At 38.1% G+C, this 20,203-nt stretch overlaps 1 protein-coding gene across 8 annotated transcripts in view; it reads right to left on the bottom strand.

The window, feature by feature from the left end:
• Positions 1-20,203, bottom strand: part of Mctp1 (multiple C2 domains, transmembrane 1) — a 517,439-nt gene that overhangs the window by 153,080 nt on the left and 344,156 nt on the right. For all 8 annotated transcript variants that reach the window (XM_013513035.1, XM_013513041.1, XM_013513036.1 and 5 more), the window contains 2 exons: positions 16,400-16,586; positions 11,593-11,686 (listed from right to left, as the gene is read on the bottom strand). In XM_013513035.1, coding sequence (XP_013368489.1) covers positions 11,593-11,686; positions 16,400-16,586 — 281 coding nt within the window. The remainder of the gene's footprint in view (positions 1-11,592; positions 11,687-16,399; positions 16,587-20,203) is intronic.

The raw sequence follows: 20,203 nt of genomic DNA, 5'->3' as shown, positions 1-20,203 counted from the left end.
CCCAGAAAATTAACATAAGAGACCCTATATCATAAAACTAAATCCATAACAGAGTATAAAGCATATACCCTATTACTTTAATTCTTCTTTTGGTGAAAAGCCATTTTTGCAACAATAAAAACATCAGAATTAACTCAGATGGGCATCTTTTCTAGCAGTCTTCAAAATGGGATCAAGGGTTCAATGAAGTGCATTGACTGGCTGATTCTCTTGCACTCTTATTCCTTGCTCTTTGAGGTCACAGTCCTGATATATCAATAGTCAGTGTATCAATAATCCCCTAATATATCAATATATCAACTGTGGGGAAGTCTGCAATGCTCCTGCTCACCTGCTACATGTTTTTGTGGCAAGTGATGACTTCAGTTTATTCTCACCATTGGTTTGAGCATTAAAGTCACTCAAAAGATATTGAGTGATAATCCTGCTACAAAGTAGAGTTAATCCTGATTCATCCACGGTAGGCTTTGTCCAGCATCACTTTGCAGCTGACAAATGGCGCAGTTTGCTGAATGTGATGTGTTAAAAATGTGTTTGTTGGGAAGGGACCCAGTGACCATCTCTTTGTTGCCATGTCTTTGGAAACACAGAAGGCTTTCAGTAGTATGGAATGCAATCGGTACCCATGGGGCTGTTTTATTTTAATCCACCTTGTGCAAATTAAGCTCTTTGGTTTAATTTCCTCAGTTACTACAGTTTCAAATGGCTATATTTTAATCTTTTAAAAAATTATAATCAAGGTTGCCATCTGTCCTTTCTGCAAATTGGAATTTCAATCAAGACATGCAACAATGTTACAGTTGAGGGAATTCCATAGGGTCTATCTGAACAAAAAAAAAAAGGAACCAATGTTGAAGACATCTTCCAACCCTCTTCTTACCACTGGAGATGAGGCTTTGACCTTAGTCTTTCTCATTGCTGACCTAAACATATTTTAAACAGTTGATTGGTAGAATTACATTAACTGACACTCTTGACTAGTTCCCCACTGGGTCTGATTCTGGGAATGAATGGTAATAATAGAGCTTCTCTTTTCTCACTAAGTCATGAAGCAGGTTTCATTTTGACAGGAAAATGACACCCTAGAGTCATGGCTCTCAAGCTATTACCTCAAATCTATCTATCTAGATCTATGCCTATACATATATAGATATATATAGATATATATTTCATATTGAAGACTGTAATGTCCTCTTTATTTCCTGAAATAAAATAAAATTGACCCATATATGATCTCAACTTTTAATAAAGGTGTGAATTCTACTACAGTGGAGAACTCAATACAAAGCTGTTTATAGTAAAATGATATATTGATTAATGAACAAATATTTATTGAATGCCTACTATGTGCCAGTCCATATGGACATAAAGGAAAAAAATCTCTGTTTTCTTAGAATTTACTTGTACAGGGGAAGAGAAGAGTAAGGAGAAAAGAAGAACAAATGTTAGAGAAAAGAAGAATAAATGTTAAAAATAACTAATAAAGAGACAATATTATATGGTAGAGAGTAATATTTGTCAGTGGAAAACTGACACATTAGGGTAGTTTGAGGAGTTTGTTTATTACTATAATTAGGTAGCTGGAAGAATTAGGTAGTCTCAGTTTATTACTATAATTAGATAGTTGGAAGAGACCTCATCAAAAATATGAAGGCTGAGGAAGCGACCAAAGGGGTGAAGCAGTAGCCAAGTGGCTATCTGGAGAAAGAGATTTGTAAAGAGGGACTAGTTAGACCAAAATCCTAGAGTACTCAGAGCTTCCTATTTAATACTGGGCTCAGTGTGCAATGGGGACATTAGCGGGAGATACTGTAGAAGGTGTGGGATCCAGATCGCGAAGTGCCCGGATGTCATCAACGTCTTTTGTGCCTACTGTGTAAAAATGGCAGTCATTCCCAAGACTTGAGTGAGTAGTATGTACTTCAGGATATGATCCCGATAATTATGAAACACATACTGAAGCTACAGCAAAGTCATCTAGACACGGGAGATCATCTAATAGTTTGTAGGGCATTTAGCATTCCCAGCCCCCAGCTTCCACATACTAGTAATGTTTCCAGTTATTACGGCAACTAAAATTCCTTCAAAAATCTCTAAAACACACAGGAACAATACTACCTTTTCCCTAGTTGAGAATTATTGTCCTATAGTAATGGTTCTTATACATTTTGGTCATAGAATCTCTTAAAAATTATTCCCTTGGAATCTAAAAATTATGAAATACTTCAAAGTGGTTTTGTTTGTGTGGACTATATACATTAAAATTTACCATTTTAGAAAATTTTAAAAAGAATATAAAAATTATTAATTCACTAAAATAATAATAATAATAGGGTGTGATCAAACCCTATGCAGCCTTTGGACAACCTCATTATATGCTCATGAGAGAATAGGAATGAAATCACAAATTACATCTTAATACTACTTTTTTGTTTGTTTGTTTGTTTGTTTGTTTGTTTTGGTTTTTCTCCGGTACCGGGAACCGAACTCACGACCTTGCGCTTGCCAGGCAGGCGCTTTGCCGCTGAGCTAAATCCCCAGCCCCTACATCTTAATATTACTATGTAAATAATTTTGACTCCACAGATCCATGAACGTGTCTGGAACTCCCCTGAGGTTCCAAGATTACATCTTGAACAATGGAAATAGGTAAAGCTCAACATAAATTTGAGTTTATTTCCCTTGGAATCTAGATCTAGATGCAAAATAATTTTTATAGAATTACGTGTAACTAGATTCACTCTTTAGTCCTAGCACTGAGCCATCTTGATAAACTCTGGGAAGCTCAACATTTCTGACAGTGGAATGAAGGATGGAATATGACAGATCAGAGACTGGAAAAGAAAGAAGAAGAAGACTATGGGATCTATAAAATGAGGGCCATGAGACAATTATGCCTGAGCTCTTAAGAGCCTAGATAAATTATGGTGAAAATACAGACACTCTTCACTTTCAATTCAGTTAAATATAAAAACGATATGTCAGTGGTGTTACAAGCCTCAAAACACAAAAGTTATTTGGTCTAAAATGGGTATGAGAGTATTATAGGCTTTTTTGCCTTGGTAAGTTTTGCTAGACACTTGAGCTACATTACTTCATTAGGGCTTCCTGCAGAAATACACAGGGTTTTAGGCTAGCTTCTTTATAGGCAAATTCATTAGCTGGAGAGATCTTTTGCAACAAAATAAAATCTTTCAGTCCCCCTCCCAATTAAGTACTATGTTAAGCAATTAAATCTTATGTATATACATATTATTTATAGACATAAATATATATTTAACATATATGTATTTAACTAATCAAAGACAATACAACTAAAATTTGTCACTGATCAAGTCTTTACCTTTAGAATGGTATCTTTTTCTTATCTTATAACTATCTCATTCAGGAGCCTATTATACATCTTGGCCCCTGCTGTAGCTCTCAGGATCTGAGAGGATGGCAGAAAGATTTGTGGGCAAGTCGAAAGGCTGATATCGGGGTTGACTCCCCTTTCTGCAGCCAGATTCTGCCTCAGTAGTTCCAGAGATGGGGACACCATCTCCTCCACAGGAATATTCCCGTCTATCTTTTGGAAATTATAATGTTTGGGAAGTATTTTTTTTTTGATGTTCAAAACCTGAACGTGTTTCTTTATATCAAGTATAAGGAATTATGTATGAGTGTCTCTTATCTATTCTCTGCTTCCTCCTCCGTGCTGATACTGTGCATGGCTTCATTGCGGCCACCTTCCAGATTCTCTTCCTGAGTGACAGAGCTCATGAAGCACAAAGTGACATTTCCAGATGCCTTCGAAGCTAGGGATGCACATGGGATTCAGGTGCATGAGTCGGGTGCACTTGCCTAGGATTTGATACTAGAACTTAGCCAATGAGAAAGCACATGGTGCTGATTTTGCTGCTGCCACGACAAGCAAGAGCTGTGCGAGCTGTTATCAAAGTGTCTTCTCAACTGGTTAGTGTGGCAGCGGCAACAATTTCTGGGTCTACCCAGTGGTGTTAATACTAAGCTCTTAGGCCTTTCCTGCCCACTGAAGATGCTATGACCCGCTTTGTACTTTATAATAAATCCCTTTCTGATTAGACTTGCTAGCAGGAGTTGGCATTTGGGACCTTAGTCGACCTTGGCTATTACTCCCCTTGTCAGCTCCTATCTACACCCTCCCTGTGGCAGAATTTTGGGTAACAGGCAAAAGAAATCATATCCCTTCCGTGTATTTCTTTCTGCAGTACAAGTTAGTTGATGATTTCAGGGAAAGTATTCAGATCAGCATGTCTGCTCTGCCATTTATCAGCTTGTGTGTGTGTGGTGTGTTTGTATACTGCTTGGACAAATTACTTAGCTTTTCAATACCTCTGTTTTCTAATTCATAAAGTAAGGATAACAATAGTATCTAAGCAGGTTGTTGTGAGATTAGTTGTGATAATCCTGCACGAAGCTCAGGTAGTATCTGACATGTGATAGGAGCTCTATAAATGCTAGTTGCCATTATTACTGTATTATTATCATTATCCTCAAGCTATTGTCAATTGAGTTGGATTTAAAATAACAGCTATCCCATCTGAAAATACATTCTGGTTAGCTGATATTGATAATGTCTTTTAAACAGCAGCTTCCCAAACTAGATTCCTACCCCTGCAGCACTGCTAGAGAGTGTATAATTAAATATCCTTCTCAACATCCCACTTACATCCAATATAACAAAATCTATATTATGCAATCACTTTCATAAAAGCTAAACTCAACTCAAAACCTTAAGCAGCCTCTACATTTTGTTAAAGAAATACACCCTTTTTCTAATCCATGGAAGGCTAGGTTTATACTTTCTAATATTCACCTTGTTGAATGAAGCCAACTACTTTAGTCTATTGGTGTATGTCCCTGTGTCTATACACACACGGTGCATATCTATAGGTAATATAGATATATACTTATGATGTTATAAATATATATTAGTCTTATATAAAATGAATGAACTAGCAACCCTAGCAAGTTTGATAAAGAAACTGTCAATTATCCCCTCAAAATCACTGATAAATACAGTAATCAGTTTAAACCGAGGATTCAGGTCTATATTCCTCTACCTAGCAACCCACCAACAGCAATCTTTTAGTCATTCTTTGGCCTTGACTATTCAGTCATTTGTGATTCTAACTGTACTATTATGAAACCCAAATGTCTTTGTAGTAAGCTTTTATCCCCCCAACAAAACCAGATCTTCTTTATGTATAGTATTTTTCTTAACAATTTTTCTATGAAATTCCTTGCTTTTTTTCCTGAAATTTCTATGAAATTTTCCTGAAATTTCTATGAAATTCCTTCTATGAAATTCCTTAGAAAATGCATTGCTTACCTATATTGTAATGTAATGAAATAGAAATAATAGTTTAATTTAAAACTATTGTAGCATCTGAAAACATTTCTTTAAGGATTGATGCAAAAATCCTAGAGCTAGCTGTCCAAGCCAAATCAGCAATTCTCTATTTCTTTACTCAAAGGATAATTTTGCAATCTTAGTTCCACAGAACCCGATTAATTATTTTATAGTATTTTTCTTTCTCTCATTTCCCATTGATAGTGGGACCACCACTTTCTCAGCCCTTCACCTCCAGAGCAATCAAATCCAATTATTAGTCTCTTTTGCCATCCCACCTATTCTTCCAGAGCAGTGTCTCCTACCCATGTGACCTGCATATGAATCACACATTATTTCTATCATTCCCCTTAAAGCTCTGGTTCACATTCAGGCCTCACCAGCCCTTGTGCTAAGTTATACTTCCCATTACCCTTCTCACAAATATTTGATATCAACTGTTCATGGTTTTAGAAGATTTTTTTGCATTTCTATAATTAGAATAATTATTTTTTAAAAACGCAGTTATTGCTAAAAGGAAACATTTCTAGGTAAGATGTAGTAACATAAAAAGGAGGAATAATCTCCTTTGTGATGCTTTCTCTGTTTAGTGTTATTTGGAGAGAGATTTTAAAGCAATTTATAGAATATTAATGCATTTATGATGTATGTGATATTATTTTAGAAATTACCCATATCATTTTGATAAGAATGTCAGGTGCTGGGTATTTATTGGTGCAGTATAAACTGGATAAACTGTTTCCTCAAAGTATACTAGCTGCCTAAAAGTCTTCCATACTGCAATTATTCACAAGCAAATGGGGGCAGCATTAGCTTACACAACAGAAATAAGGCATACTTTGGGAAATTTTCAATACATTTTGTGTTAAGACTTAGGGTTTTTATTTCACGTGATGTGATTTTAAGATGTTGAGATAGTAAAAGTTAGAAAATTAAGACTACCTGCATATATTTTTCTTCTTTTATTTGAAAAATTATTTTACTCTTGATAATCTACACATCTGAAGCACTTCTACTATCTCTCATAGGCTACTTCGGTGAACTATGTAGAGTTTAAAGGTTATATATTTTCTCTTTTTCTAACAGGTTTCACATACTAATAAGATACAAGTCTGCATTTTCCAGATATCATCACTATTAGGTATGATAATGGCCACTAAAGGTACAGGCTATTAAAAATTCAAACTGTTACAATCCTGTAAAAGAAGCCACTTTCTCAAATAGAGCAATTGCATTCTGCAGGCCACTGGAAGCAACAGCTGCATATATTTCATGCAATTTGCTAGAGGAATTCACAAAAAGTTATTTTTTTAAAGGACAATATCTTGTCTATGTTATGCACATACACTTGGTATTTCTCCAACTTCATATAAAACTTTCCAAGAGCAGACTTGGCTTCTTCTATACAGCTGCCTTTTCATTTTCTTTCTCTGAATAGACCCATAATGTTCAGGGAAAATACCAAGAATAATAAATCCCAATCTCTGTGTAAAATATACCTCCATGACACACTCAAGCTGGAAATCACAGGAGCCAATAAAAATGCAGGCAGCCTACCGATAATGAGGTCAGAAATACAAATAAATTTACTTTTAATGAAGACTGGAGGCACAGTAATCAAAGTGTTAAAATTCATTTCATGCATATCTCATTTGCTTCTTAGCTGATATTTACCACGCAGTTCTGTGAGAAAGTAGAGGCTTAAGATGCTCCAGATAAATGGCTCAATTAATTGTACAGAGGTAGACCTCTTTGAGCCGAGCCAGAGCTGTGAGCTCTTTATTAAAAGCACCATTCTGTAGCCCCTAACCTTGTTCCTTGACTCCTCTCTGGTTTCCAATTTAAACAAGTCCCCATGCGGCCCGCTCTAAAGGGCTTTGTCTCCCTGTCATTGTTAAGAGAGCTGAGGCATCCTGGAAGTGTGAAATCAGACCTCATGAGTTGAACGGTTCCCCAGGGAACGCCGGACTGCGCAGAAGGTCAAAGTCATGGGCCGGACCATCTAAAAGTGTCTGATCGCCGGTCTGTGACACAGCAAGTTGGGGGTGGGGGGTAGACTGAAGAGGACTGAAATTGAACACATCTTAATTAAAGCCCACAGACAGCAAAACAAAATGTTTTCTAGGCAGCCTGTCAAATGGGGCTTAAATTTAGCTCTGCTAATGAATCTGAGCTGCTAACTGTTATTTCTTAAGATAATAAGACTCTCACGGAAGCTGGTAGGAAAAAAAAAAACAACAAAAAAAAACTGTAGCATGTCTTTTTCTGCTGTTTTGTTACTTCAATATTTTCCAACAATGAAGACAGTTTTCCAAAAGGAAAACATGGGAAAAGTCTATGCAAATAAAGGGATAGTAAACATCTCTCTTAATAACTAGTTGCTTTCCAGACTGCCGGGCTGGTGAGTCACAGTTTTATGCCTAGCCTTGTTTTAGAAAAAAAAACATATGCTAGTTTAATGGGGCGATTTCAGGGATAGACTCTGTTAATTGTAAAATTTTCTCTCTCTTGCTTCTTCCCTTCCTCGCCCTCCATTGTTTCCTGAGAGAGATGGTGCATTAATTTGCTGGATCAATTCACCTGGGGTGGAAGAGTTTTATATTCACGTTCCTTTTACTACATTGAAAAAGGCAGGGCATTTTTGAAGGGCTTCGCACTTCTGAAACTGAGTGGCTGGTCCTCTGGGGAGGCTACGACCCCTTCCCCAGGAGAAAACAACGACAACAGCCAAAACCAAAACCACACACCACAACCCAGGGGGAGATGAAGGGGAGGGGCTGAGGAGAGGAGCTCTTTTTTCTTTCTTCTCTTAGGCTTGAAAGAACCAACAGGCCAGGCCTACACACTCAGCAAAGAAAGCCTCCCTCAGTATAGAAGACTAGCAATGAGGCTGTGCTCGAGGCAAAGAATGATTAGAAGATACAAAAAAAAAAAAAAAAAACAAGTTACAACAACCATTTCCCATCACTAAAAAAACTTTCCCCCTCCTCGGGCTGTCTTTCCTCACAATCTGTCCAGTTTCAGCGGTGTAGAGAATCTGGCCCAGCGAACACAGGGGCGACGTGCCTCTACCTAGGCTTTGCTTTGATGGCGCTGAAAGACATTAACCTTTTCACTGGTTAGCTGAAAGGTAAGTAAGTTGTATTGAGCGGTATTTCTCAATGACTCCAACTTTTTCCCCTCATGAAGAATTTAGCGGACCAACTTTTCAAACCCGAGTGCCACTTTCTCAGGCTGTGAAAGGCTGCCCACAATTTGACTGAAATTTCAATCCACTCTTGTGCCTTGCTCAATGCATGTGTATGTGTGGGAGTTGTAAATTGAGGCCTTAACCACCAGAGTTAATCTCTTTTTTAAATCTGTATTAACCTTAATGATTTGAAGTGCACTGTCCAACACTGGGCTATTGAGACCAAAGAAAAAACTACCCTCGACTATCAACAGTTTATTAGGGGCTTAACTGAAGTGACCTACTGTAGTAGTGTTCAGCTGAACAGGGCCGTGGACTTTTTGTAGAAAGGGAAAAGAATTGAGGGTTTCATTAAAAAGTAATTTGTGCTTTATACTCACTCATTCAAAGAGAGTTTCAATCGCTCTTTATTCACACAGAGTTAATACAGTATCACAATGTTTCTCAATGAATGTGTTGTAACAAAAGAAAAATTTTACATTTTGAAAGGAGAAAAATTCTTTGTAACTGTTGTAAGATGGATGGCTACTTAAAAGATTACTGAATCGTTCTCTGCTGTTCTCATGTTTAATGAGGGCATATTAAAATTTAAATTTTTTTCCTGAAACAATGGAAGTTTAACCTGATGTTCAGATCATTAAAAGTATTTGGAAAATGGAAAGTTGATCAAATACAAGTTTGTTTTGTTAGACTTGTCTAGAAAAAAGCATTGTAAAACCAAATGTAACAGCAGCTTTGTTTGTACTGTATCTCAAAGTATTCTTGTGTGGACAGAGAGAATTATCAATGATTTAAAATCTCCCCCTCCAATCCGTAACACTCCTCAAGAGGTGCATATTTGGAGATTTGAAGGCAGCACAATTCACTCAACTCCTTCTTTTCAAACTACAGCTTCATATTGTGAATAGCTTGGCTATGGTTATCCACTGAGATGTGTACTGTATCTTTAAAGTTCTTCTTTGAATTGAATAAGAGATAAAGTATGTAAAGAGCTTCATTTATGCCCCCAAATGAACTGACAAAGACAAGGAAGCATCAGGATATATATATTCTGATGCTTCTTTTCAGAAATAAAAATTATGTTAAAAATTAGTTCTGTACGCAGACATTTCTGATTTAAATACATCATCCTCAAATTTTACCACTGTCACAAATGTCATAAAGACCACAAAAGGTCCAAGAGTGAGCAAGGTCAAAGACTGTATTATCCACTTGCCCCTGAATAGTTCAACATCTCTCTTGTTCAATTCAGAGCCCATTAGATTATAAGGTCAGCATGGAATGAAGAATCATTAGATTTATATCCCTAAAACTGGAAGGAAAAAAATGGAGACTCTGTTATTTAGTACCCACCCCAATTAATGTTCATTTTATCAAATCAAAATTATGTCTCAGTGAATCCCTAAGGGAAAGGCTATGGTTATTCACATCAATTTACATAGACCCATTAAGAAAGAAATATCTCTATTTTTTCCAGCTTTGAAAGAACATGTACTTTAACTTCCATGGTGGCATACGGGCCAACTAGGTTAACATACTTTGCATATTCATGAAGTTTTAAAATCAATGACAGCCTCTTTCTCAAGGAAGACAAACTTATACAATTGCACTCAGCTTGAATAATGGGCAGGTAGCTAAGCTTCTGAAGTAAAGGTACTTGAATTTTTCTGTTTGAAATTATTTTGCCCAGATTAATTTGATTATAACCACACCAGATGTAAAAATCTATAAAAATGAATAGACAACATCCACTAATTGTGTAGTACAAGGAGCTAAGTCTGACCATATGCAAAGAGATTAAGCATATATAAACTACCCTCTCTTTTACTATTTTTAGTTATAATTTCTTTGAAAAAATATTGACACATGCTATTATCTTCTTGGTTAGAATTGAGTTGATAATTATCTCTTTAAAAACTTTAAACTTCCAATATTTTTATTTTATCACACAAAACACAGTCACTTCATAATATGCAAACATTAAACACATTAAGCTTGAATATATTGCTCTTTCGGAGAAGCATCAGCTATTATAGCCGGATGGCAGTGATCTTTTCATTTGATTTTGATCTTGTGGAGTGAATTAAAGGAGACAGTGATTTGCAGTGATTTTGGATGGTAGGAAAAGGACATTTCTTTCCTTTGAGTAAATCTGTTACATCTTTAGGGTCATCTTACTGAAAATTTACAAGGTAAGCATATTTCTACAAATAGTACAAGGAATCTTTCCGGAATAGTGAAATTTGCACAAAAACTAGTCAAGTTAGTCTTATTTACTGTCTGCCTTGTGGTGGGTAATTTAATGAATGATATAAACATCCCTGAAAGCCTTATGATATTAAATGCAAATGAATGGTCCTGTTTGTAAATTCAAAACCATGATAATTATAGTTTGCTTATATGTTATAGAAGAAGCAATACCAAAGCTTTAAGAGGCAAAACTAATTCTGGCATTTTTATAAACCTATTTCCTGGCTTAAAAGTTTCAAACATTCTAGAGGCTTAATTTGGATCTAGAGTTATCTCTGGGATGTGCTGAGGAATTTGGACAATTAAGTAATTGGAACAGTAACTGCAATAGCAACAGTTCACACTAATTATTGATCATTATGTACCTAAACTTTTCAACGAACCATGCAATAGAATTCACGCATGTTTGAATTGTGGGAGTTTATGCTACCAAAGAAGCTGATGAGGTCTGAAAGTAGATTCAGCATTGCTTCAATATGCCAAAATGACAGTACCTGGAAAAATTACTCTCACTATACTGATTACATTTTGTGGATGCCAACAGTTCAGAAGACGTTTTGCTCTTCATTATTTATTTTCAATGTATTATCCTGCCTCTAGAAAAGCAGAACTGGTATAACAATCAGGGAGTTCACCCATCTTTGTTAAAATCAAACCCAAATCTTTATATTTTAATTAGTTACTTGATGATCCACTTAGGTAAAATACGGAGTCAGACTATTGCTAGAACTTGTGTATTGCTTGATATGTGCAATGGGAAAATGGCATCATTTCTTACCTGTGACATCAGCAGCCATCAAACCTTCTGCTCTGATGACTTTCACCTGGAGAAATCCCACATCTTTTAAATTGTGAAACATCCGAAGTGGGCTCTGAAAGACCCCAACATTGGAATTAGGAACGAAAACTCTTAAAGATTCTCAAAGAGCATACTGAGAAATATTTTTATGGTTTTCCTCAGGGTATTACCTAATGGGGGTCAAAAGGGCACTTGTGCTTATCCAGTACAAATTACCCTTCCACCACCATGGATGTACACACACACACACACACACACACACACACACACGCACACATACACAATTACATGATAATTTTTGCTGTATAAGAATTTCTGGAAGACTAAAAGAACTGCATTTACACCCCATAAATAATTATCAATATTTGATGAATAGTAAGTTACAGAGTAGATGCATCTACTTTCTTCCTTCAGTGTCATCTCTGAAGTCATTCCAAGAAACCTTTCATCCGTATATGATTTGGAAACTAACTATTCTTAATATTGACTCTGAAGTTGTTGATTGACTCTTCAGCTGTGGGGGTAAGTAAGAAAGTCTAATTTAAAGTATTGTATTTTTTTCTGCTATTTTCTCCTCTGCGAATGTTGGAAATTGCTTGTACCAGATGAGGGGTTAATGATCTAAAGATTCTGCTAATATTTAATCAAAACATATGTATATTACTAGTCTGTTAGAGAAAAGACAAGTATAAGCTTTTAAAATAAGGCAAATTGATGACTAAAAGTAAATTCAAAGTAGTACTTTTACTTAAATTCATTGTTTAATTTGCTTCATGGTATCCGAGGAAGTATGCAAAGTTTGCAAGGAGAAGCAAATGATAAAAGTGTTTAACTCCAGGGCCGTGGGGTAGCTCAGTGTTAGAACACTTGCCTTGGATGTATTGGCCCTTGGTTCCCTCTCCAACATTGGAAAAAATGAAACTATTTCACTTCATAAATTAATAATGGCGCCATTTTAGTAAGCACAGGACCAGACAGAACTAAAGGACTTGACATTACAAGTCTAATTAATGGGTGCAAATGTTCTGAGGGTGAAATGAAACTCTATAACACTGAACTGCATTTGTTTATTTACTCTTCATAGTGTTTTTTTGTATGGTGAAGGCAGCACTTGTACTCAGCAAATCAAAGGCATTTCATTATTATCATCTGCAAAAGTTTCTTGGTCAGGGATCATAACATACTTTTGCTTGAAAAAATTATCCATTCAAATGTAACTTTTTTTAGTAGGGCAAAAGCATCTCCTGCCTTGTATTATGAATGTCAGAATACTGCCAAGCCAAGGCTACCTGCAATATGAACTTTATCAATCCCACCTGAGAAGTATTATTTACACTGAGGCTCTGAACTTGGGACAGTCAGAAAACAAAATGCTGATATTTGTGTAATCAATATCAGCCTCATTTTTTAAAGACAGCGTTTAGCACAGGATTAACTCTTAATCTTTCGTAGTCTATAAACACTTGTTTATCACAAAAAATCTGTTTAAAATACCCAGATGACAGGTTTAGAAGACGCATTTCTCTTTCCACTGAATTCCCACAAATTAAGGGTTTAATGACAAGGGCTTAGACAGCAGTATCACAATTCAGAGGTTTGTAGGTATGTTGTGTTCTTAGAGTACTAACTGGTAGGGAAGCTTCCTATTTCAGAGGTTACCCAGTGTCATAAAGCAGGTAAGCCCCCTTCACTAATGACACTAGTTTTATCAAAGGTTTAGTACTTTAATTTGCAGGAGCAATTTGAACCAAGTTTCATAGTGGCCAAGACAAACACTATCAGTGCTCGTGTCTGAAAATCCCCTCATTCTGTAAGCTCACCCGACAGACACACAGCCTTCCGGGGCTTCAGGTCTAAGGTGCTGCTTCCCAGTGGGGCGGGGGGTCATTAATTGTTCTCCAGGTCAGCTGACACCTTGTAATTTACTGCAAATTTCAAATGTTTAGGCCAGTAATGCACAGATTGTTATAAGAACTAAAAAAAAGTGAATAAACCTATCTGGTTAAAAATATAAATATAAGGAATGCTTCTTTGGGAGCTATTTCTGCCTTGTTATTTATGGTTATTTTAGGAGGCCACAAAACCTGCATGACTTCTGAAGCCAGAAATTTCCATAGCAGAGGAATCTATGATTTGCTGTGAATCCGTTCAGCCCTCAATAGATGGGAAAAGATTGAAATGCTCTGGAGAGGAGTCCTCTTTATTTTTTTAATGAAAGGCTGTATAATATATTTTCTGTATGGCTGCAGCAGCTGTCAGGGAGAGCAGCTCAGTTCAGCTCGATTACGGGAGAGGCAATACCCCATCCTATGGCATCGAGATGCTCTGAGGGGCCAGAGCTGATTGACAGCTTGTCACCGTGACGTCTTATTCCATCTCTGTTATGGAGAAAATTAATGTCACACCACCAGCCTTATGACTCGCTGTCATCTTAGAACTGCTCACCTTTTATCAATGCTCTAAATAACATTTCAAGCCCATCGTCTCACGGTGGACAATCCGGTCAAGGGACATTAAATCAGATGACTGTGAAATGTCATAATAAAAATGGAATGCTAACAACTTCTTCTCTAAACTAGCTCCTCTGGTTTTTAAACTGTGACAAGGGGGAGCAAGGGTTCAGCATACCCGTTCTGAAAAGGTCATACAATCGCTCTTGGTCTACTACCCATTACTACCCGCCCCCTATTGACCTTCCTCCTTCCCTCCCCCTAAAAGAAGAAAAAAAAGAAAAAAAATGGAATTAGCCATCTTTTCAGAATGTGGTGATCAAATAATGGCTCACACAGGAAGGTCTGCTTCATTTGCAGGCCTCTTATTTTTAGCAACGAGCAGCTCCACAACAGCAATAGGGAGATGTTTTAGGGCTGTTTCACATCAGAGCAGAGGCAATCCGTTTACTTTGCTAACCAAGGTCAGTGCCAAATCAAGTCCTTGAGCTGAATGTCAGTTTTGAAAATATACATGTTCTTACAGGAAAACGCGTAAATAATTTTTTGAATAAGTTGCTTCCTTTATATGTTTCCCCAAACAAGGGATAGTTTGGATATGATGTAGCATTCATTCATTTCATAATCTGTAGAATAAAGAGGAATCACAGTGAAGTCCTAAAATATAGCTCTTTGTCTTGGTATTGCTGTGAGTAATTATGACATGTGTGCTATGCTGCATATCATAGCTTCTTAGCAATAGTCTCTAGAGGGAGGTGCAAGCCTGTGTTAGGAACTCAGGGCTATAAAAAAGTACATTTAAACATGGTTCACTTTTTAATATATTGAGCACAATATAATATGAACATTAGCTGGGCCATCCACATAATATTTTGGATCTTGTTGAAATAACTAACATTTCAAATAAGGTAGAAAGGCAGATATTCAAATTCTGAGTGGGCATGCTCAATTTCAGGAAGTCTATCCAGAAAAAAAAATCAATAATAGATGGATTTATTTCTAATTACCCTGGTAGCAGTATCATCTTCATATATGGGATAATATCAAAATGGTAATCAATTAACTACAGCATTATAATAGCTAGAAGGAGTTTTATATTGATAGACCAACTAATTTCTTCACAATAGTTTTAATTCATGTTCTCCTTCTGGTAGCAGGAGACCACATTTTGGTGGATACCAAAATTTGAAGTAATTTTCATAACTGCAATCATATGTTAGAAGATGCCTCAATACCCTGAGCTCTCAGGTGGTTTAAAAATACATACTGTTTAGCCTTGCTAAGTCACCTCTATTAAACTGTTTATGATAACACCATTGGCAAGGAGTTGTACAAGCATTAGCAGACAGCTGATTCTGTGCAGATAGCCAAAATAAATTTGCTGAAGCGCACATCCTGCTAATCTGTTTGAAGAATATTGTAGAGCATTAGTACCAGCACTTCATGTTATCTGCACAGCCTGATAAGGTACATCTTTATTAAATTCAGTTATTGAAAGGATGTCACTCAGCAAATAGGAATATTTTTTTAAAAGAAGCCATTCTTTGTTAGTCAGAGCTTGGTTTCATGGCTGAGTGTCTAGAGGAGCCTTCTAAACACCTGGCAGCATTGTACAATACAAGCTTTGTAATTTTAAGTGGAAAAGCTTTTTTCCCCCAGCTTCATGGGTACTGAAGCATTTACTTTTCCAGGCCTCCATGGAGAGAGAATGGTGGAGTAAGAGCTCCCCTCTCTGTTGATTCAAGAAAACTACACAGTGGGTAAGGTACCGTGAGAGGATGCTGGGAAATAGTAAGATCTGGCTTTGAATCACTGCATTTGGTAAAATTTAAGGACTCTCTATTCTACCCCCTCCATAGTTGATCAAAAAGAAGAAGGGTTCTTCTTAATTACATTTTACATTCAATTTAAAAAAAAAATTAAAGGAATGACGTGAAGCTTTTCTGAGTAAAAATGAAAATCACTTCTGTGAATATTTTTCCAATACTACACTTCTAATTAATGTGTCATTAACCTCATTTCAAACTTGGAAAGACAAAGAAATCTTAACTGCAAATACACAGAATACAGTGAATCAATTTTAAAGGAATGTTGTGTAAGTTTCCCTGCAGGACAGAACCACTGAGTAGAATCCAAGTCCCACAGCTTGCTCTGCTACTGGCTCTGGAGAAGACCAAGCTTGGAGACACTGGCTAGAAATGTAAGAGCCGCCGTGAGGTTGGAGTGACCCAGTCTTCGATCAGACAACTCCTGGGAAATACATCTGTCCCCCAGGGTGCATTGCTTGTACCTCATCAGGTCACAAGGGACTTGGGAAGGAGGAGTTGCGTACGTACGTATCTCTTTAGTATCTGCTCCCGCTCCTTCTGGTCCTCCAGGGTGTTGGCGGAGAGGTCAGAGATGCTGACCGTGGCCGAGGCGGTCAGAGTGACGAGCAGCACCAGGTATCCCTCACCCTCTTCCAACGGCAACTCCAACTTGTGCGTCTGTTCCCTACTGAGGGCCGACAGGTCAACCTGGCACCTAAGAACAAATGTTTTCAATCAGCAAGTGTGGCGATTTTACCACACCAAACAGCAGAAGCATGGGCTTCCCAGAGCTATGTGAAAAATGAATCCATAGAGTTACTATTTGGGCCACCAGAAGAATATGTCTTTCATGTCAGCTGATGTTCTTCATGACACACAGACACTGATTACTTAGGGTTATAGCTGCACATTTTCTGTATGATATAAATAAAGCAAAAATCTAAAATTCAGTTATTAGCCCCTGCCCCCATATTCATAAAGCAGTGTAACTTCCTGTTGTTAGGTGGCCTAAGGAACTGGGACAGAGAAGGTGGTTTGTGGAAAGACTTATGGGGAGGGGGTCTAGAGAGGGAAAATGCTTACAGTCTGAACTTTTGTGTCACTTTTTATTTTTTATTTGTTTTGCTTTTTGAGACAGGGTCTCCCTTCACAGTTCAGGCTGGCCTTGAGCTCACTTTGTAGTCCAGGCTGGTCTTGAACTTGCAACGATCCTCCTGCCTCAGCCTCCCGAGTGCTGGAATTACAGGCGTGCGCCACCACACCCGGCTTTTGTGTCACTTTTTAAACAATGGGTGCTCCCCTTCACTCATGTCCATTATTAAGTAGAAAATAAAATGTATCCTGTGCTGATATCACGGTTTTACATTTTGAAAACTATTGCAGTTGACTCAGTACACTAGAAATCTAAGTAAAAAACCACAGATTCCCTGAAAACAATGTGGTCCAAGTGTTATGTCCTCAGGGGTTTTGTAACTTTTGGCACTTCATTTGCCACTCAAGCCAAAACCCTTTTGAACTGTTTTCATACAAATACCCACTGATAGGTGTGTGATGCGTGCTTGTAGTCTCTGTATTTTGAGAGGCTGAGGCAGGGAGATCTCAAGTTTGAGCTTAGCCTGGGCAACTTACTAACTTATTAAGACCCTGTCTCAAAATAAAAAATAAAAAAGGGTTAGGAACATAGCTCAGTGCAAAGGTCCTGGGTTCAGCCCCCAGCACTACACACAAAGGAAGGAAGGAAGGAAGGAAGGGAGGAAGGAAGGAAGGAAAAAGAAAGAAAGAAAATGAGAAAGAGAAAGAGAAAAAGAGAAAGAGAAAGAGAAAGAAAGGAAGGAAGGAAGAAAGGAAGAAAGGGCAATTGATTTTGAAAGGACAGAGAACACGGTGACAAGACCAACAACCAGAGAGCAGGGTGGCATATGTGAATAAAGGCATTTAACACAGGAAAGAGCCTCTTACAAGATAACCGTAGCCAACATACATATCTAAAGTAGTTAACTTACTGGGGATGGACTAAATTTTGTTACTTTTCCTTCTTCACTCTGCCTCTTTATTGTTTTGCATTTTAGTTAAATGCCATGGACTGGGTCCCACAGCCTGTAGTTAAGTTCACTGAACTAAAGCCTAATATGTATTGTGCATACCAGTGAGCAATGGCCAGGAGCGGACGCAAACGAGGGAGGAGACTGTGGTGAAGGGAGGACCTCCTGTGACAGCCGGGTGGGTGGCACGGGGTCTGTGTGCTCAAGGCTAACTGTGACTGGGAAAGGGACAGGCGAGAGTTTGCACTCAGTCTGGAAAGCGCCCTCCAGGTGGGAATGTACATCCAGAACCTCACCCTTTCCACTCACACCGCACCCATTTCAACTACTCCCATGCCGTCTTCCAAAAGGCTCAGCAGGGGAAACACATACGAGATCCTTATCTAATATTCTAATAGTAATCAGAATTAGCTTCTTATCAATAACACCTGGGAAAAATTGGGAGCAAAAAAGCACAAGCGTGAGCATCAGCCACTTCTGCGGATTTCCCAATGAAAAGGAAAAAACATGAACATGGTTTTGTACAGCTCTCTCCAGCACGGGGCACAGTGCCTGGCCTGTCCCTGTGGAGAAGCGAATGACTTCCTCGCTTGGACCAGGAGTGTGCTACTAGGGGATTGAACAGGATTGTAAAACACCAGTACTGTCGGCTGGAGACAGTCGGGACCAGGAAGGGACTTTCACTCACTTTGGTTTTTTTTTTTTCTTTTGTTTTCTTATCTCCACTCACTTTGGCCATGTATTTCCCAGGCCCTTCCTTGCTTATTCTTTTGTATGATGCTGTCACACTCTTAAACACTAACACGCCCTCAAGCCTTCCGGAGGATTTCCTTCTATGGCGCGTCCTGCCCTGTGCTCATGGCCTTGCCTTAGCAGTCGGGAAGGTGTGCGAAGGATGATTTGCTCCAGGAATTTGCAGCTGGCTCTTTCAGATGGAATCTGACCCACAGATTTGCTGTCTTTGCTGATAGTGCTAAATAAAAGTTTGGATGATAGATACAGTAATTTTAAATACAGGACAAATGTTCTCTGAATTAGTCCCTGTCCTCAGGGCTGCCTGTTAGTGACAGATGGTATATTTCACTTAATTACTCTACCTGGCTTGGACAGGCGTAAGAATTTGTGATCCCTGCCATCTTTAATTTGCCAATGAAGAAAGGTTACTGACTTCGTGGACACACAGAGTTGTCGGCAGTGTCAGAACCTGATCCCTTGAATCAGGAATCCACAGTAAGCATTTTTGTCTACCAGATTGTCACTAGGTGACCATGCCTCGTAGGAGGAAGTTATGTTTTTAGCAGCAGTTCTCAGAGGGGGTACTATTTGGACTTTTCTTTTTGACAGGAAAATGATCTCAATTTCCAAGTATAGAATGGTGTTGTTTTTGTCTTAATGCTTTAGGTATATACATGTATGAAGCAGGCTGTTAGTTATGGATTTCCCAATGAAAAGGAAAAAGCATGAACATGGTTTTGTACAGCTCTCTCCAGCATGGGGAGAGTTCTTATAGGAACATATAAGAAGACTAAGTTGTACAAATTAAATTTTAAGAACTGTGAACTAGTGAAGTTTAAGCTAGCAATATGAATTATAGGAACTGTAATACTTTTCCACAGCGACTACAACTTCCTTATTGAGTACAGGCAGAGGACCAGCTAAGGGGAGAGGGCACGAAAGGAAGGAGACGAACAAGGTAATGGGATGAAAGTGATTAAAATGTGTGAGACGCAGGTACCAACACAGCCAAATACATCTCATTATTCTATTCCACTAACTTGCACCAATAAAAAACATAAATCCCAGGTCCTGTCCTGTCTTCAGTGTTTCAGAATTTTGATTTTCATAATTCTGAGATAGGAAGTATGGTTTATATAAATACGCTGGGTGAGAGAATGTTAAACATCAAGGTTTTAGTTGAGGTTGTACAGAACTTCAATTCATCTAAAAACTCTCGGCAGGAATAAAATGACATTTTAAACATGACCTATAATGAAGCAAATTGTTCACCTGAGAATAAAGCTTGCATTACTGCTTCAGTGATGGGCATCAAAGTGGAGAGAAAGCATTTTCCACCCCCTTGTAGCTTCAGAGCAAATATGTGAAGACAGAACACTGGAGACACACTGCAGACACAGTCTATGGCAGTGGGACCATGGTACCCATCCGCGGGGCAGGGTCCCTCTCTTCAGCTCACTTGCGTGGTTAAGTCCAGCACAAAGAAATGATTCACTCTACTCCACATGCAGAAGTCCTATGTGGTCATCTGGTGGGTCAGTATTGGCATACAGGG

This window comes from Chinchilla lanigera, unplaced genomic scaffold (assembly GCF_000276665.1).
Source record: "Chinchilla lanigera isolate Chin_1 unplaced genomic scaffold, ChiLan1.0 scaffold00017, whole genome shotgun sequence".
Classification (NCBI taxonomy): Eukaryota; Metazoa; Chordata; class Mammalia; order Rodentia; family Chinchillidae; genus Chinchilla; species Chinchilla lanigera.
Note: the sequence above shows the minus strand (reverse complement) of the source record. Positions and strands in the feature narration are given on the sequence as shown.